Here is a 27,674-nt window from a genome sequence, read left to right on the forward strand (position 1 = left end):
TTTGATGTTTCCTAGGTTTCTATCAGTCCCATCTTGCCATCTTGGAGCTCTTCGGAAACCTCTACCACTCCTTTCTCCCCTTGGCACAAACCTGCCCTCATGGTTCAATGAAGCTTGATCCTCTTCATCTTCAAGCTCATCCTCATGGTAGTCATCAGAATCATCAACGCGCACACGCCTTCCTTGCCTTCTAGCATTAAGGGCTCTTTGGGCACACTCCTCACACAAAGAAGCAATAACAGCGTCTTGCCTATCCATCCGATCTCGAATATCATTAAACACCACGTTCATGCGTTCAAACTGTTGTTGCATAGCCTGCAACATGAGGGATGACTTCTCTCATCCTTCCTTATTTGATGTTTTTTCCCGATATTAGTCTCACACTCTCTTGTTTTTTTCCCCTTGTAGCTTCCCATTTTCAGTTCTGCTTAAACTAATAAACTTGATCAAGAAATTAAACTTGTAGTATTTAAACTAATACCAATGGCAAGAAAATATGACAAAAACACTAAATCAAAGGAAGAGGACAAAAGAAAATAATATTTTGATTTGAGAGAATTGAAACTACACACAAATTATTTTTTTTTTTTTGGAGCTTGGTGCACGATTTTAACCCAGTGCACATAAAAAAAAAAAAAAAAAAAACAAGAAATAAAGAACACAAAAGGAGCAAGATAGGATGATAATAGGAAACAAAAGATAAAAGGATAGAAAACTGATTTTTGAACCTATGCTCTGATACCAAATGATGCGAACCTCAATCGACACGCTTTGAGACCCAATAAACAGTATTGGAATAATTGCCCAAGAAAGTTAAAATACAGATTTTTGATAGAACCCTAACCCAACGTTTATAAGTGAAATACGAACCAAAATTATAAGTAACAGACCTTGACCCAATGATTACAATGGAATCACGAACCGAATGTATAAAGTTTGAACGCCACAAGGAAGTATCCCTGATAAGTTCACAGTTCTTGAAGAACCAAAAGAAGAGCAAAGCCTCACATTTTCTGATTTTTTATTCAATCAAAATTGTGCCCTATTACAATGAGTGCATGCTGTTTATATGTCATGAAAAAAAACTTACTAAATATTAAAACCCTAAATAAAAGTTGATTTGGTGTGAAATTAGCATATCCAAAATAGGAAAATAGCTAAAAAACGTTCTAAATAATAAAAACCTAAAATTAAGGTAGATTTGGCCTGAAATTAGAAACTCTAGAATAGGAAAAATGTCTATTAACTGATATGGAGTTGGAAAGTCAATCAATCATTAATACACGCCATAAATCACGCTCAATCAAGACAAATTAGCCCTCAATAGCTTAGATTAAATTTATTATACTTTCATCTTCCTTTGGACCAAGCTTGGAGTGTCCTGCGTTAGAATCAACCCAAATCTCTTGAATTAGCCCATTAAGTGCTTATTTGATATTCTTGGATCTTGCTTTAGTAATAAGCCCAATTGGAACATGCAATAAATCTTTGAATGCTTGTTGATTCTCATCAAAACTCTAAAGGCTTCACTTGAAGTTGAGTAACCAAGGAAAATTCCAACATCCGATTTTGCATCAAAATTTCCAAGATTGTCTTTGTTGTTTAATATAAAACATTTGCACTCAAAGACTTTGAAATAGCTAATGTTGGGTTTCTTGTTTTTCCAAAGCTCATAGGGAGTTTTCTTAAGAATGAGCCTCAATAATATTCTATTTAAAACATAACAAGAGGTGTTAACCACTTCGGCCCATAAATATTTTCGTAAATTGTTTTCATTTAGCATGATTCTAGCCATTTCTTGAAGAGTTCTATTTTTTCTTTCAACTACCCCATTTTGTTGAGGGGTTCTAGGAGCCGAAAAATTGTGGTTAATACCATGCTTATTGCAATAGTCTTCAAAATCAATATTTTCAAAGTCTCTTCCATAATCACTTCTTATACAAGTAATTGTAAAACCTTTTTCATTTTGAACCTTATTGCAAAACTTTGAAAACTCATAAAAGACTTCATTCTTTTGACTTAAAAACAAGACTCAAGTGTATCTAGAGAAGTCATCCACAATAACATATGCGTAAGATTTTTCTCCAAGGCTTGGTGTACTAAAGGGACCAAATAAATCCATATACAACAACTCAAGATGCTTAGTTGTTGAAACGAAAATTTTGTTTTTTAAAAGAGTTTTTGATTTGCTTTCCTATTTGACGAGCTTTACAAACTTTGTCTATTTGAAAATTTATTTTGGGAAGGCTTCTAACAAGTTCATCTTTGTTGAGTTGGGAAATGAGGTCCATGTTAGCATGTCTCAACCTCTTATGCCACAACCAACTTTGATCATGCATGCTTGAAAAACATCTATCATGACCATCATATTTTGAAATATTTATAGCGTAAACATTATCACATTTATGACTCATGAAAATGGTTTTATCGTTTTGAATATCCTTGATGATGCAATGAGATGCTTCAAAAATCACTTTAAAACCTTTGTCGCAAAGTTGACTAATGCTTAAAAGGTTATGTTTTAAACCATCCACTAATAAAACACTTTCAATAAGAGATGATGTGCCATTACCAATATTGTCTTGGCTAATGATTCTTCCTTTTGCATTGTCTCCAAATGTGACATATCCTCATTTTCTCTTTGTAAGGAAAACAAACTTGGATTCATCCCCGGTTATGTGTCTTGAGCATCCACTATCCAAGAACCATTTATCCTTCTTTGAACCCTACAAAATAACATTCAAGTTGATTTAGGTACCCATATATTTTTGGGTCCTTGAGGGTTAGTGACCTTGAATTTTTTAATCCAAACCTTTTTAACTTTTGCATTTGAAATCTTTTGAGAACCATTTCTTAAGGGACATGTACTACTAATGTGCCCTTCCCTTCCACAAAAGTTGCAAGTGGTAGTAGGACTTGCACTTGAGGATTCTTTTACAAAGTAGTTTTTAAAATACTTTTGATTTTTTGAAGATTTGAATCTTAGCCCTTGTTTGTCGAAAACACATTTTTGACTAACTAAAATCATTTCAAAAGATTTTTGTCCACAAGAAAAAATTGAAAGAGATGAGGTCAACCATTCGTTTTTCTTTTTCAAAATCTCATTTTCATTTATCAAAATCTCATTTTCTTTTTCAATATGGGTTTTAGAAATTTCAACAATTGAAAATTTTTCTTTCACTTCTTCAAGTTCTTGAATTTTCTTTTTGTGAGAATTATTTTTCAAACTAAGTTTTTCAAAATCCTCATATAATTCTTCAAAAACATCATGCATATCTTCATCACTAAAATTAGAGTTTACCTCATCAAGTTCATCTATTGCCATGAAGCATATGTTTGCCACTTCTTTCTCATTTTCTTCTTCGGAGAATTCTTCACTTTCACTCCAAGTGGCCATCATTGCCTTCTTCATTCTTCTCTTGGCTTCACTTTTGTAGAGAAGACAATCATACTTAATGTGTCCCGATTTTTTGCATTTGAAACACACCAAATCTCTTTTCTCTTCCCATTTGTCCTTGTCACCATGAGATGAAGATTTCTTTTTAGAAAGGTCTCTTCTAGAGGTGAACTTTCTTCCTCTAAACCCTTTCACCCCTCATGTATTTGTTGAGCTTTCTTATGATAAGGGCTAAATCATCATCATCTTCTTCACTTGGTTTTTCTTTTTCAACATCTTCTTCTTCCTTAGTTGTAGCTTTGAGAGCTATGCTCTTCTTATTTTTGTCTTCACCCTCTTGTAGCTTCTTTGCCAAATTGATCTCATATGTCATTAATAACCCTATGAGCTCCTTCATAAGTAACTTGGTAAAGTCTTTTGCTTCTTGAATTGCGGTGACCTTTGTATGCCACTTTGATGGGAGTGACCTCAATATCTTTATCACATTTTCGGATTCTTTGTAAGTATTTCCCAATGCTTCAAGACCATTGACAATGTCGATGAACCTAGTAATCATCTCAACAATAGTCTCATTTTCTTTCATCACAAACAATTCATAGTTATGAACAAGTATGTTTATTTTTTACTCTTTCACTTGATTTGTTCCTTCATGAGTTATTTCAAGCAATCTCCAAATTTCTTTAGCCGATTTACATTGACATATTCTATTATATTCATTTATATCCATAGCACATTGCAAAGTAAAAACGACCTTAGGATTTAATTGAAAATTCAATCAAGTTCATTCCATTCTTACTTAGGTTTCGGAACCAAGACTCCATCAACTAGTTTTGTAGGAAAAGTTGGGTCATTTTCAATGACTTCTCATACGTCTAAATCGGTTGATAGTAAATACCAACTTATTCTAGTTTTCCAATAGGGATAGTCGGTTCCCGTAAAAAATGGAGCTCTATGTTTTGTAAAATTTTCAGTTTCAGATGAGCTTGATGGAATAGTCATTTCATCTTAGACGATTAAGTCTTAAACAAGAGGCCTAGCTTTGATACCAATTGAAAAAAATAAAGGCTATGCTTAAATGAGAAAAACACCGAAGAAGGGGGTGAATTGGTTTTTTAAAAAACTTTTTCAACACGACAAATTCAAGCACAATATAATAAAAAAAAAATAGAGTTAGAGAATTCAAACTCGGATTTTATAGTGGTTCGACACTTCCTTGCCTACTTCCACTCTTCTCAATCTCCTAACCGAGTGAGGGTTCCACTAGCTTGAAGCTTCAACCAAGCTCCCAATATTTTACACTTGGATTCCGGCTCCAATGGGCTCTTACACAATCTCTTCAAGATTCAAACCTCTTGAAGGCTTTAACACTCAAGTTTTACAAGAAAGAATCCCTCAACCTAGTTCAAAGATAGCTCAAATACAAAACAAAGCTAAGATGACTCACAAGAGTGCACTAAAAGATATGCAAGTGATGATTTAATGCACTAAGAAAGAAATGAGAGCTTTTAAGTCAAGAACAGGTAGGTAGACAAATTGATTGCAAGTATTCTTTATATCATAAATGAAGTGAAGCTATCAATTTATAGGTTTCTAAGCTCGGGAGCCAAGAAAAGCAAAAGGCAGCCTCGACCGGTTCACTAGCCGTTGGAGCATTTAATGCTTTGGTAGGTTACCGTTGCCTCGACCAGACCTTGACCGAACAAGGGTAACTGGTCGACCGGTTCCCAACTGGTTGAGCCGGTTGGCCAGAGCCTCAACCGATTCAGCCTATTGGCCTCGAAAACCTATCTTTTTCAATTCCTTTCTTTTCTAACACTTAGGCAAAGTCTTTAGGTAAATTAATATGCCAATTTTGAAACGTTTTACCTAAGATACATTTGATAAAACTCGGATTTTAATGAAATCAAAATTTTAAAAAATAAATCGAGTTTTCAAAAATGCATGAAAAAGTATGAAAAACCTAAGTGCACCCATGTGTTCATCTTACATTCATTTCCTATTATCAAAAGTCTTCCAAAAGTCTCGATCTTGTATCAATTTGGTCATTTGATGAATTTCCGAATTTATACCTGAGATTCTTTACCATTCAAACCAATGAGTCACTTAACCATGATTTGTTATCATCAAAACCCGACTTGGAGAACCCTTGGGCTAACACAAAAAATTAATGAATATATTTTAACTTAATTTTAAAACTTTAACAAACCTTTTAATAAAATCTCAAAGTTGCAAAAATTTAATAAAGACATTTTAGCTCAATTTTAAAACTTTCGATGCAATTTTACCTTATTAAAAAAAATTAACTTGTTTTTAACATATATTTTCAAATTTACTTGTGACAATCTGATTGAATGAATTAAAAAAGTTTTTTTTATCGGAATGAAAATGAACAAAATTGTCAATATATAAAAGTGTGCCATACACTAAAGAGAGAAAAATGAATGTTTATTTCCCTTTAAATATAGTTTGGTTATTTTCATCGAGACATATTTTTGTTTTAAAACATTAATTATTAGGTGAATGCAAATACAAAAAAAAAAAAAAAAAAAACCATTTAATAACTTTTTTTTTTAACCTCTTTCCCATATTAAACAATTTCTCCATAAAAAAAAATCTAAAAATAAAAATTATATATCCAAGTTTTGGAAGTTATTTTTCTAAATGTAAATGTTATCTCCTTCCTTTTCCTCAAATATTTCTAAACTTTTTATTGATATTCATATTCTTGCTTCTAAAAGACGGTCCAAACATGACAATAAACAAGGAATAAAAAAAAAAAAATCCACCATTTCTCGTACATGAATGGTGATGTCTCCCCTCCCCCTATAATGTATTTGATATTCTTAAGGTTCATTTAGTGACGAATCAATCTTTATCAACACTTTTATTTGCCCTACTTTTGCATGTGTTCAAATGAAATAACAAACACACTTTTCAATTTAATATCGTAATCACTTTTTGAATTATATAATAACCAATTTAAAGTGGGTATATAAGGCCCATGGGCCTCATTCGGGCCCAAGTGGAGGTGTTGCTTGACCCTCAATCCATCTTCTCCCTGTGGGTTTCATTTTTCATATGCCGTTTTGAAGGAAACAAAGAAAAGGAGAGAGCAAAGAAACCGAAAGATGGCTATGGTTCTGGAACCAAAACCCTCGTCCGAGCCACCACCGTCGTTCCCCTCTACAAGATCTGACATCCAAGGCTTCTCCGATCAGTCTTCTTCCTTCTCCGACGAGGATGATCTCTACGGCCGCCTTAAATCCCTCCAGCGTCAGCTCGAGTTCATCGATATCCAGGAAGAATACGTTAAGGATGAGCAGAAGAATCTCAAGCGGGAGCTCCTTCGAGCCCAGGAGGAGGTCAAGAGGATTCAGTCCGTGCCCCTCGTCATCGGCCAGTTCATGGAGATGGTCGATCAGAATAATGGTATTGTGGGATCCACTACTGGTTCTAATTACTATGTCAGGATTCTCAGCACGATTAATCGGGAGCTTTTGAAGCCCTCCGCTTCTGTTGCTCTCCACCGCCATTCCAATGCTCTCGTTGATGTCTTGCCGCCGGAGGCCGACTCTAGCATCTCGCTTCTCAGCCAGTCCGAAAAGCCGGATGTTACCTATAACGTAAGTTCTTTGGGGTTTAGGATTTATTTTTTCCACTGAGGTTATTTACCCTTGAAATTGGGTTTAGGGTTTGATACTATCTTTCTTTTTCCCTTCAAATTGGTCCTAGGGTTTGTTTTTGTTTTATTTGTTTTGGTCAATTTCTTTCACTTACTGAAAAATTGTTGAGTGGGTTTTAAAGGATGCCTCTGGGATTTATTGAAGAAACAATTTTGGGAGTGGTTTTATATTATTCACGACATAGACTGGTGGGTTGTCTTTTAGGGAATTTAAATCCTAGGGTTTTTTTTGTCCATTTATTCATGCATCATTCTCTAAATCCTAGGGTTTTTGGATTTGGCACATGCCATTGATATAGGGAATGCAATTTTGGTTGAATTTGGTTCTCAGAGTTTTAAGGGATTTTTCCTGATGGATTAGTGAGGTTAGAATGGCTACATTGTGCGGGTGGATGCCATTGATATAGGGAATGCAATTTCGGTTTAATTTGGTTCTCAGAGTTTTAAGGGATTTTTCCTGATGGATTGGTGGGGTTAGAATGGCTACATTGTGCGGGTGGTAGATGAAGAGTTTTGAGGTGGAATTGATGGCAGTTATGGTGGAGTGCGGTGACAACATTGGTATTTTTTGGAACTGAGGGTGGTGGTTTCAGGAAGGTCAAGTTGCTAAGTTTGGGGGTTTTTATGCTTTGCTAGGCTTTAGGGTGAAGCCTTTAGTTTCGGGTGTTGGTTTGTTGTTTTTCTTTCCCTTTTCTTGTATTCGGCTGCTACTTGTATACTCCGCATGTGCTTTGTGCGCCCTTTCCAAGCGCTTTTAATATATTTGTTGGAGCAATAAGCAATCTCTCCTGTATGATATACTATGGGAGTCCTATTTTGAATTACTTAATTAGAAGTTATGGTTTCAAACTCAAGAATAATTTTAGTTTTGATCAAGAAAAGAAAATTTAGCAAAAGTATGTGACATAATCTTTGAAATGCTTTAGTTATTTTGGTCATTGAGGAGCTTCTTAAAAATGAATTAACCATGAAAACGCATTCTCTACTTTGCCTCTATCTGTGCTCATCTCTCAATATTTTATGTAGCCCTGCTTTCCACAACACTCCACACCCCAGCTTCATGAATTATCTTTTTATATTGCATTCTGAAAAGAATTTAGAGGAAAACTTAAGAAGGATTTTTCTGGTCACCAATTCTTTTTTGTATTTTTTTACTGTAGCATCACCGATGACTAGTATTTTTTAATACATGTTACTTATCATCACACATTAGTATATTATATTAATTTTTTACACTCTCAAGTTATTGACTGGGTCGAGGATCAAACATGGCCTTGTAGCAATTAATAAAAGGTAGTGGCTTACTAGACGGAGGAAGTTTGAACTTTCAAGATGCCTGGTTGAACTGTTGATACTAACCATAATCTTTTATCTCAAAGGCAAACTGTATTATTGGTTTTGAATCGTCAATGTTGTTGCTGGGATTTTGATTTAATATGTGCTATTTGAATGTCTGCCATCTTTTTATTGTAAACACATTTCTAAATGGTTGGGGTTTTGGTCAGAGTTTGTAATTCATGGTTTTTTTTTACCTTTTATTAGGATATTGGAGGATGTGATATTCAGAAGCAGGAAATCCGTGAAGCTGTTGAGTTACCTTTGACTCATCATGAGCTGTACAAACAGATTGGTATAGATCCTCCTCGTGGTGTGTTGCTCTATGGTCCCCCTGGCACTGGTAAAACCATGCTTGCTAAGGCTGTTGCAAATCATACTACTGCTGCTTTCATCAGAGTTGTGGGTTCAGAATTTGTTCAGAAGTATTTGGGTGAGGTATGCTTAGAATAATATTATCTTGTTGAAAATAGGCCATGTGTGTTTATGCTTCCTTAACTACATCCTGTAATGGCAGACCATTTATTCATTTATCTTTCACTTGTATGAGTTTGGGTGGTTTTAATTGTTTTATCTTTTCTAGATTGCCAATATTGCTGCAATGCCCTTAAATTTTAATTTATCTATATATTTTTTTTCTCTTGTTATCAAGGGTCCAAGAATGGTCCGTGATGTTTTCCGTCTTGCCAAGGAGAATGCTCCTGCAATTATCTTCATTGATGAGGTTGATGCTATTGCTACCGCTAGGTTTGATGCCCAAACTGGGGCTGATAGAGAAGTTCAGCGAATCCTCATGGAGCTCCTCAATCAGATGGATAGGTTTAAAAGGATATGGATCTTATAGAGATATGGATTTAATTAAAAAAAAGGCCTGAAAATCAGTTGTTAACTGGGGATGCCAAAAAAAAAAAGGGCTTTGATTAATTTGTCTGTTGATTACAGCATGTACTTCCTTCTATTGTTAGCTAAAATGTTTTAACTTTTTGGATTTGGGTCTAAATTCTTCTGCAGATGGATGGGTTTGACCAGACAGTGAATGTTAAGGTCATAATGGCAACTAATCGAGCAGACACTCTGGACCCTGCACTTCTTCGTCCCGGAAGACTTGACCGAAAGATTGAATTCCCTTTGCCTGATCGAAGACAAAAGAGGCTTGTTTTTCAGGTGAGTTATCTTGTGTCTACTACCTCAAATGACTTGTCTGCTGTGTTTTGAATTCTCTTCATGTTTCTCTTAATTGTGAGTTTTGTAACTTCACTTTTCACACACAAAAGAAGATTGTTAAATACATACGTACTTCTTCCTTTTCTACAGGTTTTCAGTGTTTTGGACTTCCAGTAGTTTATGGAAATTAAATGTGTTTTGAAGTGTTCTATTTTCCCTTTTTATAGGTTTGCACTGCTAAGATGAACTTAAGCGATGAGGTTGACTTGGAGGACTATGTTTCTCGGCCAGATAAAATTAGTGCTGCTGAGGTTAGCTTATTCTGTATCTTATCTTTACAGTTCTCTTGTTGTCTGAGTCCTCAATTTCAAATATAGTACTAGAATTTATGTTCACCGTGGGAAATTTTATCGCATTAATTGTTTCTTTTGCATTTTTAGCTATTTGCTACTTGATTTATAAGGGTTAAGATTTTAAGCATTATTGCGAAAACACTGTGAGTAACCAAATAAATCTTGAGCAAAAGATTTAGTCCTACTGAGGTTTCTCTTTGAAAGAATCTTGCAAAATTTCCTTTGCCCACCACCCAAGGGGAGACTATTGAATAACCGTAACCTTTACCTTTGCAGCACAGACATAGTCCATTTTAGTGAGACTTCCGGGAGTGAAAGTGAAAGGAATCTGAATTTGAGTTAGTGAAATCAGTCGACAGCACCCATTCCACATAGAATGATTTTCTTGCTTCCTGGCGATAACATCATAGCCTATCAGATATAGATCAGTATACCAAAGCCTTCACTATGTGTGAAGCAAGTGACTTTGAAAGCCTGTATCCGTATTAGAAAGCGAGTAAAAGCTTAGCTTACCTGTGAAGAAAGCCAGAGTCTTTTTAGCAGCTGTCCTTCTAGGAGAATCATTTCTATCATTCCATTACGAGATAGGGGATATACGGAAATAGGGCTAGGTGCTGCAGGATTTCTTTTTATACGGAATTGACTAAGGCCTACCCTACCCTAGGTTGGACAGCTTTCAGACTCTTTGTAAGGTCTTTAGCTAAAGGTTTCCTTCCACTCCAAGCTTCAATTGCTGTCATCTTTTGCACTGCTAATAAGTTAAATATTTAGGTTCGTAGACACTGCTTAGACATCGCCCATAGAATATTTGACTTACCTCGTGGAAGTTGGGATACAAATCTAAATCTTCCCTCTATCTGAGTGTGATAACTAGAAAAGAAGGATGGTTTGAGTAAGAGCTCTATTCGGTAATCTCTTTTGATCACCTGGCATCAAAGCTAAGGGAAGATTTTGCTAAAGATAGAACCGACGGGATCTTGCTTAAATTTCACGTAGCGAAAAGGTTTAAGAACGCCCTAACCATGATGAGAGAAATGTTGCTGTCCTATAACCCCAATTCCTTTGTAACAATACCTTGTCTTTGTGAAACTTTTTTTTTTTTTTTAAATTTTAATTACATTAAAAATAAATATATTTTTATAAATAATTAAAATATTGTAATTTTTATAACTTATTTTATTGAAAGGTCATTTTTATTTATTTTATATATATTAAAAATGGTAAAATAAAAAATTTAACTTAAATTATTTTTAAAAATTAATTTTATGTATAATTGGGGTGGGGCGGGTTGGGTCAAGGTAATATCCGAACCTGCCTTGGGTTTCCAAAAAAGAAAAAAAAGGAAGAAAAACCAAATTCACACCTAACCCGTATATTTTAATTCCAAACCTGTCTCATTAGTGGGGTACCCGAAAAAACCCCATTGTCATCTCTAAATGAGAGATTATTTAGGTGAAGTGGTTACTCCTATGTGCACTTCATTTATAACAGAATTGGTGACTATAGCATATATTACTTGGAATCTTTTGCTTTATTTTCCCTGAAATGATAAATAACAACATAATGGCTCAAAAGTGGCTGGTTGTTTTCAAGTTGCTGTTAATCTGAATTCCTGGTTTGTAGTATCTGTGAAACTGATTTGTGCCAGTGCCATATTGGTTTCAGTGGGTTCTGAGCAAGCATAAAATAGGTTAAAGTCTCATGAAATATCTTTGACTTGCTCAGTATATATTGGGCCTTGATGAGTTGTAGACTATTGGGTGACACATTTGTGGGACATCTCTCTCTCTCTCTCTAGTGCTAAAATCTGCATTATATTTTCATTCCTTTCACATATGATGATACAGTTTTCAATACTTTCTGGTTGCAATGGAATTAGTATTTGTTTGACATTCAATTATATGTACTTACAGCCTGCAAAACTTATTTAAATAACATTTAGAACTCACATTTTTTCCTGCACACATTGCCACTCAAAACCCAACCCCAATAGAGGAAAGAGGCAAGGAGATTATGGAATTCTTTTGGTAGCCCTAGATATTGTTCAATACCCATATTTAGTAGTTTGTGAAACTGATAATAACTGTTTTCTCACGATATCTCATTTAGCCCTTTTTTTGGTAGACAATAACATTGTGTACTCCCCTGAAAGTATTTTTTTTTTTTGGGGAAATGGATTTTTAAAAGGAAGTTCTCTTCTATTCTTGTTTATTAAAAATTTGGGTAAAAGTTAATTTTGTATGTTTATCTATGTATTAGGTTTGCCTAAATTAAATTGATTGGTGAGTATTTTTCAATATGCCTAGCCCTATCTCTGAGGAATTATCTGACTCAGATTTAGTTATTTACTTTGAAACAAATTGAGTCTAAATCTGAAATGGATTCCAAGGCTTATTCCTGTGATTGGGTCTGTAATGGGGGAATATCTCATTCCATTATATTACTATTTTGATTTGTTATAATATTAATGTGTCGAAATTATTGGATATGAAAATTTTTTGGGTTGTGGTGTTTAAACTTCTTGATGCATCCTTCCATTCATGGCATGTGGTATAAAGGATTTAGGACCATGTTGGTTTTCACTCTGGAGTGTTGTTATACGGACTCCTGCAACACGGTTATTTAGATAAAGTTTAATATACTTCTTATGGGTAAGATAGTTTGTCACACCACTATATTTCTTTGCCCTTCCATCAAATATTATCATGTTGGGCTCCAGTGCAATACCTTTTCTGTTATTGTGAAAACCAACGGAGAAACTCTGATAGGTTCCCAAGGTTTTTCATTATTTCAAATAAACAAATTTCTCATGTGAGTGTTTTTAACACAATCTGTACGTATGCAGATTGCTGCTATTTGTCAAGAAGCTGGGATGCATGCTGTTCGCAAGAACCGATATGTAATTCTCCCCAAGGACTTTGAGAAGGGTTATCGAACCAATGTGAAGAAGCCTGACACTGACTTCGAGTTTTACAAATGATGAATAAGCGTTGGGAGGAAGTTTGAATATTTTATTGCCTGTGATTCTGATAGTGTTTTGTTGTTACATTTAACCTTATTTCTTATCATTCATGCCATAGCCACTGATATTACACTCTGCTGGACCTGTTAAAACAGTTATTACCATCTCATCATAAATCTGCTTTATGATTTTTCACGGTGTAGACAGCATTGAGGGAATGTTTTTAAGGGAGATGATATTCTGTGATAGAACTGTGTTTATTGCTCTCTCTCACGGATGTAGCTCCGGCTGTCATTTCGAAAATTTAGTCACTGGCAGCTGCTTTCCCAGGTTTCATCCTTCAACTGATCAAATCTTTATATAGAGATAGATGATGCCTTCCCAGAGTCTGTGTGAGCACTCCTTTTATCTGTGGATTGGGGATGAATGAATTCCTTGAGAGGGAGAGAGGGTGTGGGGAGTTAGAATAATGTCCTGTTCTTGGTTTGTTTGGACAAAATCATCATCTCTGTTGAGAGAAAATGTAAGGTGTTCTGTAGAAAGAAGGATGGGGATGAGATATAATAAAGGGTTAGAAGATTCTTAAGACACTCGAAAACAAACAAGAAGAAGGGATTAGTCAAAAGGGTCTGAAGTTGATACTGAATGATGACTGATTTAGAAGTGGATGTCCCCTTCGTCGGTAGCTCTCCTTTCTCAGTCATTCCCCTCTTTTCAGCCGTCTCGGTTTCAGTTTTTCTTTTGTTTTTTCTCTCACTAATTCCTTTTCCCCATGCTGCCACCGTCCACCTGCACCTCTGCTGATGTTCACACCCATAGCCCATAGCCCATAGCCATAGGCGATGAGACACATTGGGCTCTGTTTGGTAATATTTTTATGAACAGTTTTAAAAATTTATTTTTCAATGGTAGACACAAAACTTCATTTCAGAATTCAAATGTGAATAATGATTGTTATGAATTATCTTTGTGATGATGAGCTCTGTTAGGTTTCCATGGATTCTTCTTATTTGCAATCATGTTTTAGAATACTTTACAAAAGAAAAGAAAAAACACTTTAAGATACTTTAAATTTGTTCAAAAAAAGTTATTTTATTTTTAGAATGAAATTAGAAAAAAAAAAAAAAAGAAAGTTTAGTTTAAAATGGGCAAAAATGTTTTTAGAAATAGTTTCCAAATATTCCACTTCACTTCTCAGAATTTTAGTTTAAAAATTCCCATGATAATAAAAACAAAGGTCCTACACCACCAACCATGTGGAATCATCCACTTGACCTCATGAAGTACAAATTTGCTGTGCTCAAATGAGGGCCCTACCCATGTGCCCTTTTTTACTTGCTTTTATTATTATTATTATTATTCATCAACTTTTGACAACATTTATTGACCATAAAGTCTGAAACAGGTATTGATGAGTTATTATTTTCCCTTTTTTTTTTTTTTTTTTGTACACACCTAAAATTCGAATTCACCATCATCACATAACAACATCATATAATACAAAAACATTCAAAAGCAAATAAATGTAGATATAAATGATAATTATTCTGCTTTATCTCTTAAATAGTTGTGGCAAACTCTGGTTAAAACTTTTGCATTGAAAAGGCATATCCCACCTAGAATTTTTGGACCACAAGTAGGACCACCTCCAGTCATGGCCATTGTGCTATGCCTTCACAAGCTTTGCGTGCATGGACGGTCTATGTGATAAATTCAACCACTGCATGCTCTGTCATGCATGGTCCAACAACCTCCCTACCCAGTCCACCAAATCCCTTTCCAAATCAAGTCCAGCAAACACACACCCTTCCTAATTCCATTCCTAAACTTGTAGTAAAACTCAAAAGATGCTTACAAGTTGTACAATAATTGAGTTCTAAGATCAGTTCATGGCTTCTTGGTCCACTCCTAGGAATCCTCACTTACAAGCATCTTCCATTTTTAAAAGATTGCTTGTTTATCAGTTTCTGATTGTAATGAATATTCCCCTATTGCCAAGCTGGTAGATTCTTTGCTTTCATGTTTGATCTGATTAATAAAGAGATGAACAAATACTCAATTGACATAAATGAAAAAAAACTCCCATGTTCTAATCACTTTCTGCTTTGGTACACCTCAACTAACATGAAGGAACTCCATACCAATGTAACATATTTCTTAGAAAAGCCCTTCTTGTATTTGAGGATGGCCATGGAAGATGGGCTATAAGGATCAATCTAATCATATGATGATACAACTTGGAACAAGATGATTGGTCAAACCAATCAAAATGACTTTGTGATCAAGCTATTTATGATCATCATTTTGTAGTAAATGCTTAGTCCCACAAATCTAATGAAAGCCAATTGATGTGTTTACATGCTTGTCTTGTGTAGGAGAGTATTGTAGCTCCAGAGTCATCTTCATAGAACATTAAAGCAATGAGCTCCTTTTGTAATATAAAAGCCACTATGAATTGAATATAGCTTTTGGGTTCTTTATTGATATGGTTTATGAGTCATAGAGTGTCTTGTCATTTATGTAGTTTTGGGTTAAGTTGTGCCATTTCCCTCATTATGAATTATTACATGGCACTTAGACAAGGATTATGGCCCTAGTGGGAGTAGTTAGACAAATAAAAAGGGTAAGGATGGTTGGTATTGGATTAGGTTGATTTTGACCATTTTATCTGACAATTAATCGATATTTAATGATGACGAGTAAACCTAATGTAGTGTGCGACATCATATCCTCATCTTTTAGGCATCCAACCAAATATGATATTCTCGTGACTTAAACTTGACTAATTAATATAAAAATCAATTGATGTTTAATAAGAATAAATAATTTTTTTTATAATATTTGATATTATATTGTGTTGATTTATTTTAGAAGCTGATATTTGAATGATTCATTCTCCAAACTTATCATCATATTGAATAAGAGGGTTTGAAGACACTCAAATTTGTAGTTCAAGAATATCATTAAATGAATGGATTTCTTTTCTTTTCTTTTCTTTTTTTTGGCCTCTTCTCTTGCTCATTAAAGAACGAATATATTGATTAAGATGTATGGTGCAAATATTCTAAAATAAAATGGATAACCCTCTTTCACCAGCCACTGCAATGAAAGGGAAAGCAAAAGAACATATATTTGTAGTGAATGCCAACCAAACTTTTTGGGTCACCATCCCATAAGAGTAAATACTCACCCATGTGTGATCATCATCATCAAATGGGCCAAGCCCAAGAACCGAGTTGACCAAACTACACATGTTTACTTTGCAGTAGGGACAACTCACTAAAACCCTAAAACCCTAATACCCATCTCTTTTTCTTCATTTGATAAACCCATGAAAAATTTTACATGCCCAATTGCCCAAGGTCCAAAGTCCAAGGCCACTTCGTTTAATTCAAGGAGATTTTCATAAATACTTAAAGCAAAATTGACATTTGAATAGAAATCTTCTTTTTCTTTTTTAATACAATATCTAAAATCAAAGGATAAGGTGCCAGACAAAAAAGAGTTTTAAATATTTGTTGAAAAAATAGTCATAAATGTATATTTTAATGGTCGAAAATGCCCATTTGAATCAAAACTCAACTAATAATCTATCTATTGACCTAAAGACTTAAAAAATGTTATATTATAAATCATGTACATTGATTTGATATGTAACCAATTGAAAAGTCCAAGATGTTACGTAGCGGTGGATAAACCATAACCTGAACATCCTGTCTCACAGGTCAACAATTTATATTGAGCAACCTTTACATGGTAACAAAGGTTTTGGTAATTTATGGGTTACCGAAATCAAATGGATCAACACTTCAAATTTCAAATCCCCATTAAGAAAGCCAGTTGACACACTCTTGAGTTGAGCTTGAAAGTGTAGGGCGTAGGGGAGAAGTCAAATTTGGGTTTGAAAATCATGGTAAAAGAAAAAAAAGGGAAAAGAAAGAGAAAAAGAAAAGAAAAGAAAAGACAGGTAAGCAAATTGAAAATTATGGGAATTCTCCCCCACAATGTAAATTGAAGACACAAGGAAAAGGATGAATTGGTGGAAAAGTAAAATAAAATTGAGATGGAAACCACTTAACCACAACAAAAATGATTTTGTGGTTAGGTACAAGTTACAACTCAGCTGCCTAAAGGATGATGGTGTTTGTTTGTTGCTCTCTCTCACTCTCCCAGTTGACAAACCACTCCCTCCTCGTCTTCTCCTCTATATCTCTTCCCTTTTTCTTCCCCTTTTTGTGACAAGAAGAATATTTCTTAAATGGGTTTTGTATGATAGTGGATGTTTCAAGATCTAAAGAAAAATGCAAGAGTTTCAGGGGAATTTCTTCCGCTCACTGCGGCTCCAATGCAATTGAGTTGATGTGGTTCAGCTCTGGTTTTAGCTGTCTCAAGTGGGTTTAGGTTTCATGGCCACTCTACACCCATTTTCCTGATCAGATGAAAGGAGCTGGTGGAGATGTTTCCAGGTTTTCCTTCAAACTCATTTTCTTTTTTTTCCTTTTTTCAATTTTTTTGGGGGTGGTGTAGCAGATCTGAGTCCCCCTCATTGTAGTTTGGATGTGGGTGTTTTCTGAGTTTTAATACAGTCAGGAAATAGCTCTACAATTGTGGTGCTACCACACAAATTGATGGCAGATCAACAACCCTGCACATCTGTAATACTGGGTTTTTCTTTTAGGTCATTGGGGCTTAAGCTTCAATTATTTTGTACTATTCTGTTGGTTTCAAGTGAGAAATTAGTTCATTATGACCTCACAACCATTATCTACTGAATTTCTATTGTGGGTCTCTGTCTTTGCCAAATTATTCCACCAAAATTGTTTTCTTCAGTGTTGTTTAATGGAAAAGACAAAAAAGAAAGAACATAAAATAAAATGGAAGTGTTGGGCCTTTGCTTTATTCCTACTAGCAAGTCTTGGTTGCTTTTGATGATTGTGCTTTAAACTTCTTTTTAGTACTGCATACTAGGGAAAGAGGGTTAGAATTGCCCTCTATTTTCTTATGAGAAAGTCTAGAAAAATGAAGAGAAAAGTTTCTAACTTTGCTGTACTGATTTGCATTATGTATTTGACATGAATGTTCATGTTCAGGGCTTCTTTCTTTTGAATTTTCATAGCCCAAATGATTCAACTAATATTTGTTTGTGGATCTTTGGCACTTTGTTTTGACATTCTACACTTTGTCTTCTGGTAATGAAAGTTGCATGTATGGTTGAAATACCTTTAATCCAAGAGATTCCTCCTTTTTGGTCAATCTCTTTTCATATTCTGTTTTCTTATTTATTTATTTATTTATTTTTATATTATGAACCATAATGCTAGGAACTTGCTGCAATTCATGTTTGTGAGAGAACAGATTACCCTTATTTCCCCTTTTTTGTTATGGTTGATGTTCATTAATTTGTTTTGGTATTTGCTCCGTTGATGTTCTCCGGTTTTTATATTGAACCAGGAGAACAGAAAGGGCTAAAGATGGTACAATTTTACTACTACGGTCACTCTCATATACCCTGTGCCAGACAACTTCCCATGAAGCTCTTTTCCACTTCTTTGGTTCTGCTTTTCCTTTCTGTGGTAGCCACTCTTCTTCCTCTGGCAATTGCTGATCTGGATGCTGACAAGCAAGCCCTTCTTGACTTTGCTGATGCTGTTCCCCATCGCAGAAAACTCAACTGGAATTCTTCTACCCCAGTATGTACCTCATGGGTGGGCATCAATTGCACTGGTGATGGCAGCCGTGTGCGTGCCCTCCGGCTCCCTGGCATCGGACTTACTGGCTCCATCCCAGCTACCACTCTCGGGAAGCTAGATGCCCTCGAGATTCTCAGCCTTCGATCCAATCTCCTCACTGGGAAGCTTCCCTCTGACATCCCCTCCCTTCCTTCCCTCCAGTATCTCTTCCTTCAACATAATAACTTCTCAGGTGATATTCCTGCCTCATTTTCTCCCCAACTCACTGTACTGGATCTCTCATTTAATTCCTTCACTGGCAACATTCCACTAACAATTTGGAATTTGACGCAACTCACTGGATTGAACCTCCAGAACAACAGCCTTTCTGGAGCCATACCTGATGTCAACCCCTCAAAACTCAAGCATTTGAACTTAAGCTACAATAATCTTAATGGTTCTATTCCATCTTCCCTTCAAAGATTCCCCAATTCTTCATTTGTAGGAAACTCTCTATTATGTGGACCTCCTCTGAATAATTGCTCCCTCATCCCCCTTTCACCTTCTCCTGCTCCTAGCTTCCCATCCCCACCAATGGCCTCTGAAAAACAAGGCTCCAAAAAGAAACTCAGTATGGGGATTATCATTGCCATTGCTGTTGGAGGGGCTGTGGTGCTGTTTCTTGTAGTTCTGATGATCTTCCTGTGCTGTTTGAGGAAAAAAGATAGTGAGGGCAGTGGTGTGGCGAAAGGGAAGGCTTCTGGTGGTGGCAGGAGTGAGAAACCCAAGGAGGAGTTTGGGAGTGGAGTGCAAGAGCCGGACAAAAACAAGCTGGTCTTCTTTGAAGGCTGTTCTTATAATTTTGATCTTGAGGATTTATTAAGGGCTTCAGCTGAAGTGCTGGGGAAAGGAAGTTATGGGACAGCATATAAGGCTGTCTTGGAGGAATCAACTACAGTAGTAGTGAAAAGATTGAAGGAAGTTGTGGTGGGAAAGAGGGATTTTGAACAGCAGATGGATATTGTGGGAAGGGTAGGGCAGCACCCAAATGTTGTGCCACTCCGTGCTTATTATTACTCCAAGGATGAGAAGCTCCTGGTTTATGACTATGTCTCAGGTGGCAGCTTATCGGCACTGTTGCATGGTATGCATTTTCTACTTCGCTTTACCTTCTAGCATAATCAGTCAAGCATCAAAAGGAACTCTGAATGATCAATCATGGTAACTGTTAGCTGTAATACTTCTCAATTCTCAAGTAGACAATGTGTTGGTAAACATTTACATGCACAACCTGTGGACCACTAAGGACTCAGGGCTGGGAGTGTGATCACCCATGAAACTGAAAACCCTTTGCGGCTTTGCCGAGGTCTTCAAATGTGAGAATACATTATCATAATTACTACATAATTAAAGTAATTCTTTTGTCTCTTTAACTCACCTGCGCTGGGACGATGTGTTTATCCTGAAAAAAAAAATCATGGTTGGTATGAATTATATTCAAGACAATATGAAAATTCCAACAAAAAGACCGATATTAATTAATATCTTCCAGCAAGATACAGCACAAGAAATACTCCTACCCAAAGTATATCAAACTTAGTGTCATTATATCCTTTTCAGAGCAAAAATTACAATGTTTCCATGCCATTTTTCACAAGCATTAGCATGCTCTTAGGTGGCAGATTTTCCACTTTTAGTTCTCTATCTTAAATCCCTTAGGAAACCCCATTTTAGTGACTGTGTATTCATCTCCATGCACCTTATAGGATTGCAAACAATGACACTCTGGTAGGCCTCGGTATCTCTTTGTACCATGTCACCGGAAAAGAAACAATAAAGGAAAGAAAGAAAATATCCATCAAAATTTTAATGGACTGATGGTCCATGATGAGATCTGTGTCAGATGTGTGAGTATTAAATCACTAAAATTACTTCATATTGCATACAAAAGCGATTTCAAGGTTCTTAGCATTTGTTATTCTCATAGATTAGTGAAACCTTAGGGGCAATTGATTCCACTGATACCAGAACTCCCTCCTCCCTAGTTTGCAACAATTGATCAACTGAGTCAGGAAAAGAAACACTTTCTTGGAATCCCATGGAACTGGATCTGTTTTCTACTTATATTTCATCTTTAGACCTTAATGTCTAAATCCAAGTATATTGAGTTGCACTGCCCAAGTTCAAAGTTAAATTCATCCATATCTAGAGCTCAGATCTGACATTCTTTAGCTATCTCCAGGATACTACAGTTTGGTCTTGAAGGTCATGTTAAAAGTACAAGTACCATATAGCTACTTAACATTATTAACTAGCAATTTCTCAAAGCAGGATATGTGAACTCATACTAAAGTTGATGATAGAGTAGCTTCATTTTGTGGGCTGTGGATCAATGAGTTGATCTTTCCTTCTCTTTCTGGGGAAGGGCACCATAAATTTCATTCGGTATCCAGGAATTATGAAAATCCAAGACCATGCATTTGATTTTTAGAGAAGGGATTCGCTACACATGAGATAGGTCTTTGCCCATGTATCCATCTGCATGAATCATGATAACTCCATTTGTGCAATCCATCCGGCTATCTAAGGTGGAACTTCTCTTGGTGAACAATTAGATTGATTATTCTCTTTATCCCTTGCATGCAGGAAACAGGCCTACTGGACGATCTCCACTGGACTGGAATGCAAGAGTGAAGATCTCTCTTGGAATTGCAAGGGGAATCACCCACATTCACTCTGTAGGTGGTGGAAAGTTCACTCATGGAAATATCAAGTCCTCAAACGTTCTTCTGAACCAAGACTTTGAGGGGTGCATCTCTGATTTTGGCCTAACTCCTCTCATGAACTTCCCCGCCACCCCTTCTCGAAATGCAGGCTACCGTGCTCCTGAGGTGATTGAAAGCCGAAAGCACACTCATAAATCTGATGTTTACAGCTTTGGTGTCCTCCTACTTGAGATGCTGACTGGCAAAGCTCCACTCCAATCTCCAGGGCGAGATGACATGGTTGATCTCCCAAGGTGGGTCCAGTCTGTTGTCCGGGAGGAATGGACAGCTGAGGTTTTTGACATTGAGCTAATGAGGTATCAAAACATAGAAGAAGAGATGGTGCAGATGCTGCAACTTGCCATGGCCTGTGTGGCAAAGGTGCCTGATATGCGACCTAGCATGGATGAAGTTGTTAGAATGATTGAAGAGATCCGGCAATCTGACTCAGAGAACCGGCCATCTTCTGAAGAGAACAAGTCCAAGGACTCAAATGTGCAAACCCCATGATTGCCCAAAACTCGTTGCTGTTCGATTTCCAAGTTTCCAGTTATCAAGAAAAATTCATCCAATTCAGGAGGCAAGATTGAACATTTCTGTATACATGCCTAATAAGGTTTTTCCCAAGTGCTGAAAAAACCTTATCTGCATGTATGGCTTCTAAGAGTGTGAATCTGTCCTAGTTGTGCATTTTCTTAGGATTAATTCTAGAATTTTTTTTCCTGTTATTTGGTGGGTTTTTCTTTTCCTTGATTTGTTGTAATAATTATTCTCAAAACCATTATGAATTTATTGATGTTTTCCCATCAAGAACTTCTGTTGGAAAGAGGAAGAGGATTGTTTTCTCATCTGTAAGGTATGACTGACAGAATTTTCAACTGCATTATTAGAAACTTGCCTTCCATATCTTTTGGGTTTTTTCTCTTGATATGTAGACCTTTCCCAGGTTTAAAACATCTGGTTAGGAGAGGGGTTCCCTTTCCCTATGTTAAGGGGTCTCCTGTGGAGCGCCCACACCACTAATAGATGCAGGGGTGGATTTGCTTCTAGATGTTTTCAACAAAAATAAAGAGAGTTAAAGTTTCAGTTTCATACCATATCATGTGTGACATCTTGCATTACACCATGATTGCTGGTGTTTTGTGGAGGCAAGGATCACAAAAGCAGTAGTCAAGAAAGAGAAGGTGGGCGTGTTGGAATCAAATTTCAAAGAGCAGGAGGTGGGGCCAATCTGCCCAAGAGCTTGCCTGTTGGAGTTGTGCAAGAAGGTGAAACAGCATGTGATTGCTCTAGGAGTGGAGCCCTTGTGCAAAGTTAGATTCTTCAAATACGGGTAAATTCTCCCTATCTCCCAAACCACCTTTACTTTTAATTCATTCTCACTCCGAATTGTAAAAAGACTTTGTATATATTTGATTCACAGATATTATATCCTATTTTATATTTGTTTGGTGGTGACTTATTCTATGTTCAATGAAATATGGAATATGATAAAGTGGTATGAGAAATTATCCATTTTGGTTTTTATCTCTTTTATATGCGATATATTAATTCTATGTCATGATGGGATATGCATATCCAAGTATTATAAATTTATTTTTCCATTAATTTTTTATTTTTTTATATTACTTATGTCATAAAATAAAAATATTTTATTACAAAATTAAATTTGTGATAAAAATAACTAAAAATATGTATAAAATATCATAAAATAAATTTAATATATGTATTATTTAATATTTTTATATATTGAATAATATAATGTAAAAAAAAATTCTATTTATTAAGTTTAAATATTTTAAGCATGCATGCTATTAAAACGTAAGAAAATTTTTGTTTTTTTAAATAAAAAATATTAGAATGTAATATGATTTTTATTTTAAATATTGAAAATATATATATATATATATATATATATATATATATATATATATATATATATTTCATGATATTTTTTTATTTATTTCATAAATTAAATATAAATATGACATAATATATCTCGTTTAACATAATAATATATGTAAATATAATATTTAAGATATCATATTTTATTAAAAATCATATATTATGATATACATTTTCTATGATATTCAAAAAATAGATAAACCATACCCTATCTTATTGTATGAAGTCAACCAAATGGAACATTTTATAACTCGTTCGAAAATGATTTTGATTAAAGTATTTTTAATATTTAACTTGATTACTTATCGGGTGATTCTTCAAACTTTAACCGAAATGATTTGAAAAAATTTGTGAATAGGTGTGATTCTTATAAAGAAGAAGCACTTCCAACCATTAGAAAATATTTTTAATCCTCTCAAAATCCACTCCCAAGGAAACACCAGCTAGTCATTAATAATAAAGGGAAAAAGATATGTAACAAGCAATCCCAAAGTATTAAAATGAAAGAAATGGATTTCTCTGTAACATTGGGCTCAATACCCAATGATCTTTCTTAGTCTATGATGAATCCTGACAGTTTCTTATGATTTCCTTGTGGACGGAAATTTTCCATTGCAGGAATCCATTTCAATGAGAAAAATGTGTAGCAGGCGAGAGTAGGGTTGTCTTAGTGGTAGGTTGATAGGTCTTGAAGAATCGCCAGGCCAAATGAAGATACTTCTTGGAAGGCTACTTTGAAATTTGAATTTCCTTTTTAAGCATAAATGTATGGTCCTTCCATGGAAGGCTAAAGAGCCTAAAAGTGAGTTCCTTTCAAATATTGAATTTATTATTTATGCAAATTTAACTTTTTATTTTCTTCATCATTTTCAATGTAAGGATAAGGATTGGAATTCAGCATGAAGTCTTCAAATGAGTTGAGGATGAGTGATGATCAAGAGGATAATTGCAGGGAAGGACGAAGGACGGGTCTTTATTCCTAATTCAATAAGTACATTTCATTTGCATTGATGCTCTTGAATCTTGATTAATGGGGTTTTCTCACATGAAAATTCTTGGTGTTATTGAAATTTGATTATTTGATTATTTACAATTTTATTGTAGGAAGTTGATTCATAAATTTACAATACGATCAAGTCAATTGATGTGAATCAAAGGTGAATTGAGCATCTCAATGTGAGTCTGTTTGACTAATGGATTTTTAAATTAATTCTTTATTTCTTTTGATTTTTTTTTCTTTTTAATTCCAAAAAAAATAAAAAAACTAGGTTTCATGTCAGTAAATCATTTGAGAAGCAATTGGGAAAAAACCATTTTAACAGCAGCAAGGCAGGTGAAAGAATAATGAATGGGAAAAAGGGGAGAGAGAGAGAGTGAAAAGGAAGGATAGGGATGACCAAAGAGATATGGATAGAAACGCCAGTTGGAATAATGCAATTACCAAATAGAAGATGGAAAGAAAGAGAGAACCGAAAATTCTAGAAGGCAGCGGTTTTGGGGCCCATGGTATTAATCCTACTCTATGTATAACTGAGATTGGGGGCTGTTGGGTGGTGTGATTGTGGTCTTGGATCTGCAACTGTAAAAGGGGTGCTTTCTTAGATTAGGGTTTGGTTTGGATTGTTGAATTAGGTGGGGGAAAAAACCCAAATGGCATCCAAACGCATATCGAAGGAGCTCAAGGATTTGCAGAAGGACCCTCCTACCTCCTGCAGTGCTGGTGGGTACCTTCCAACTTCAATTTTATTGTTTGGGTGGTGATGATGATGATTTATAGATTTGTGCGGAGGTTTCAATGATTCATGGGTTTTTAATTTTTCATGTGGGTACCTTCCAGCTTCAATTTTATTGTTTGGGTGGTGATGATGATGATGATTTATAGATTTGTGGGGAGGTTTCAATGATTCATGGGTTTTTAATTTTTCATGTGATTATTCATTGTGCAGGTCCAGTAGCTGAAGACATGTTCCATTGGCAAGCAACCATTATGGGTCCAACTGATAGCCCATATGCAGGAGGGGTTTTCCTTGTTTCTATTCATTTTCCTCCAGATTATCCTTTTAAGCCCCCTAAGGTATCTTCCCTCTTCTTCCATCTTCTTTCCTCTATCTTGAAATGCCCCCTCTATATTTCCTTATATATCTGTTTTTGAATGTCAATGTAGTTTTTGGTAGTTATCTATGTGTAATAGACTGCTGTAGCTTGATTTCTTTTGTGTGTTGACTTGGTGGTGATGCCCTTTTGTCTTAATTAATTTTATTAAATTATTTGGCGGTTTTGTGTTATGAAATGTGAGAAGACTGATAAGTTGAATATTTCAGGTTGCTTTTAGGACTAAGGTCTTCCATCCTAACATTAATAGCAATGGAAGTATCTGTCTGGATATTCTTAAAGAACAATGGAGCCCTGCTCTTACCATTTCCAAGGTTTGTTCAATCGGTCCCTTCTACCTTATCTCTAATTTACAATCATATCTGTGCTCTTTTAATTGGAATTAACTGGATTGGTGGCAAGATATTGCATAATATGTACTTGATCATATTGTATTGCTTGAAACAACTGCTGGATATGATTTCAAGATGTATATCTTATTCCATTCTCCCATATTACTAGCTGTAACCTATGGCTTTTCAGTACAGCGTTAGATTGTACATTCATTAGAAAAAAAATGGAACAAAGAAAGGAAATTTTATAAAGATTGGTAGTTCTTTAACCATTCAATGCTGACAATCTCTAAATTTGGAACCTTTTTCTTTATGTAACCAATCCCTTGTAGTTGGGAATCCACACTTAATGGAGTTGCTGGTCTCAACATTTGTCCACACAGAAGATTTGGGTGTTCTAGTAAATCGCTCAAACTTTTGCCTGCAATGGTATTCCTTTAGGAAGTAATTTTGGATCATCGATTCCACTGATACTGAGTTGACTCCACCTTTTTTTGTTTGATAAGTGAGTTGACTCCACCTGAATAACAGTAGCCTTGGCTTCTTTTGTGACTTTGCCTTATGGAAAGAAATCCTCTTCTGTGACTTTGTTACACACTTGTAACTGGCTGATAAGTGAGTTGACTTAACCCAAGTAACCATAAGTTTGGGCTTTGATGAAATTATAAACCATTCTGCAACTTATTTTGTAATCTCATCATATTAAAAATAAATAAATAAAATCCCCTTTTATAACACAAATATAGTGGAGGCATCTGTGTGAATGATGGATTTTGTTGATTGGATAGATTCTTAGTAGAAGAGGGAACTTTCCGTATCCCTTTTTTTGGCCTTTTTGCTTGGCACCCTATGTGTACTTCCTCTGCACTCTGTGCACTTTGACTGTTAACTCTCTCTGTAAATTGTATCTATGGAAAAAAGAAACCACACACACACACACACACTTATGAGATTTGAATATAATTTGAAAATATGGGTTTTACTGGGTCAATCAAATTAGCTTCATGTTTCTTGAAGTTTCATAGATGTGTTCTCTTTTGATTGATCAAACTTCCTATTTCTTCAGGTTCTATTGTCAATATGTTCTCTGTTGACGGATCCAAATCCTGATGACCCACTTGTCCCTGAAATTGCTCATATGTACAAGACTGACCGGACCAAGTATGAGGCTACTGCTCGCAGCTGGACACAGAAGTATGCCATGGGATGATGGGAAGAACCTCCAGCTTATATGTTGTAGCTCCTGGGTTTTCTGTCGATTTAGGTAAAATGAATAGACGGATTAATAGCTGCCTTTGCTTTCAGGAGTGGCAAATAGTTATGACTCGTTTTGTGAATTTGAATATGAAGACATTAGAACGGGTGGCAACTGTAATGATACTAGCTCGTTTTTGTTATATTTAATCTGTATTTCATGTTTCACATGGAGAATTGTGCACCTTGGTGAATATTTTGAATCATCTGTTTTTTCTGAATGTTGTGATTATTGAAATGGATGACTCTGCTTCATGGCCTATTCTATGTATACCTTTCGATATTTATACATGGTGAACTTTGGTGGGTATTTGGGACTCACATTGGGTTCAAGGGGAGGAAATGTATCTTTGATTAATCCAGTGAAAATTCGGCTGTTTTGATAGAAGGAAAAAGAAAAGAAAAGAAAAGAAAAGAAAAAAACAAAGTCATATTAATGAAATGTGACAGTTGAATGTAAGTGAGTTAATGGCATTCAAAGCTTGTAACTTCTTTCAGATCTGTTGTCTTTTGCCTTCTTCAGCTTTTATGTCAATGGGCCAACTTTGCCATCCAATACCAGGGCTGTCATTCTGTTCTTTCTCAAATATCTTTGGCTCTTTCTTGCTTTAAACTTGGATTTTTCATTATTTTTCCTTTCCCATCTCTGTGACCCTACTTTGGCTCTGGTATATATTGTGCTGAAATGGTGCTTAGGGTTCTTTTACTGAAAAGAATAAATGGTAATATTGACACGCTTTTCTC

The 27,674-nt window shown here is 35.4% G+C and overlaps 3 protein-coding genes across 3 annotated transcripts; all 3 read left to right on the top strand.

The window, feature by feature from the left end:
• The first annotated feature begins 6,468 nt into the window (after window positions 1–6,468).
• Window positions 6,469–13,139, top strand: LOC117916464 (26S proteasome regulatory subunit 6B homolog). Its single transcript, XM_034832519.1, has 6 exons — window positions 6,469–7,020; window positions 8,622–8,852; window positions 9,067–9,225; window positions 9,426–9,578; window positions 9,806–9,889; window positions 12,777–13,139. The coding sequence occupies exons 1-6, from the start codon at window positions 6,526–6,528 to the stop codon at window positions 12,909–12,911; spliced, it is 1,257 nt and encodes a 418-aa protein (XP_034688410.1). The 5' UTR covers window positions 6,469–6,525; the 3' UTR covers window positions 12,912–13,139.
• Window positions 13,140–17,033: 3,894 nt separating this feature from the next.
• LOC117915876 (probable inactive receptor kinase At5g58300) lies at window positions 17,034–22,233 on the top strand. The gene is made up of 3 exons (XM_034831616.1): window positions 17,034–17,359; window positions 18,345–19,706; window positions 21,209–22,233. Exons 1-3 carry the CDS (start codon window positions 17,350–17,352, stop codon window positions 21,835–21,837), a joined length of 2,001 nt encoding a protein of 666 aa, XP_034687507.1. The 5' UTR covers window positions 17,034–17,349; the 3' UTR covers window positions 21,838–22,233.
• Window positions 22,234–24,638: 2,405 nt separating this feature from the next.
• On the top strand, window positions 24,639–27,192 carry LOC117915877 (ubiquitin-conjugating enzyme E2-17 kDa-like). Its single transcript, XM_034831617.1, has 4 exons — window positions 24,639–24,952; window positions 25,179–25,306; window positions 25,554–25,658; window positions 26,743–27,192. The coding sequence occupies exons 1-4, from the start codon at window positions 24,883–24,885 to the stop codon at window positions 26,884–26,886; spliced, it is 447 nt and encodes a 148-aa protein (XP_034687508.1). The 5' UTR covers window positions 24,639–24,882; the 3' UTR covers window positions 26,887–27,192.
• Window positions 27,193–27,674: the final 482 nt, after the last annotated feature.

This window comes from Vitis riparia, chromosome 6 (assembly GCF_004353265.1).
Source record: "Vitis riparia cultivar Riparia Gloire de Montpellier isolate 1030 chromosome 6, EGFV_Vit.rip_1.0, whole genome shotgun sequence".
Lineage (NCBI taxonomy): Eukaryota > Viridiplantae > Streptophyta > Magnoliopsida > Vitales > Vitaceae > Vitis > Vitis riparia.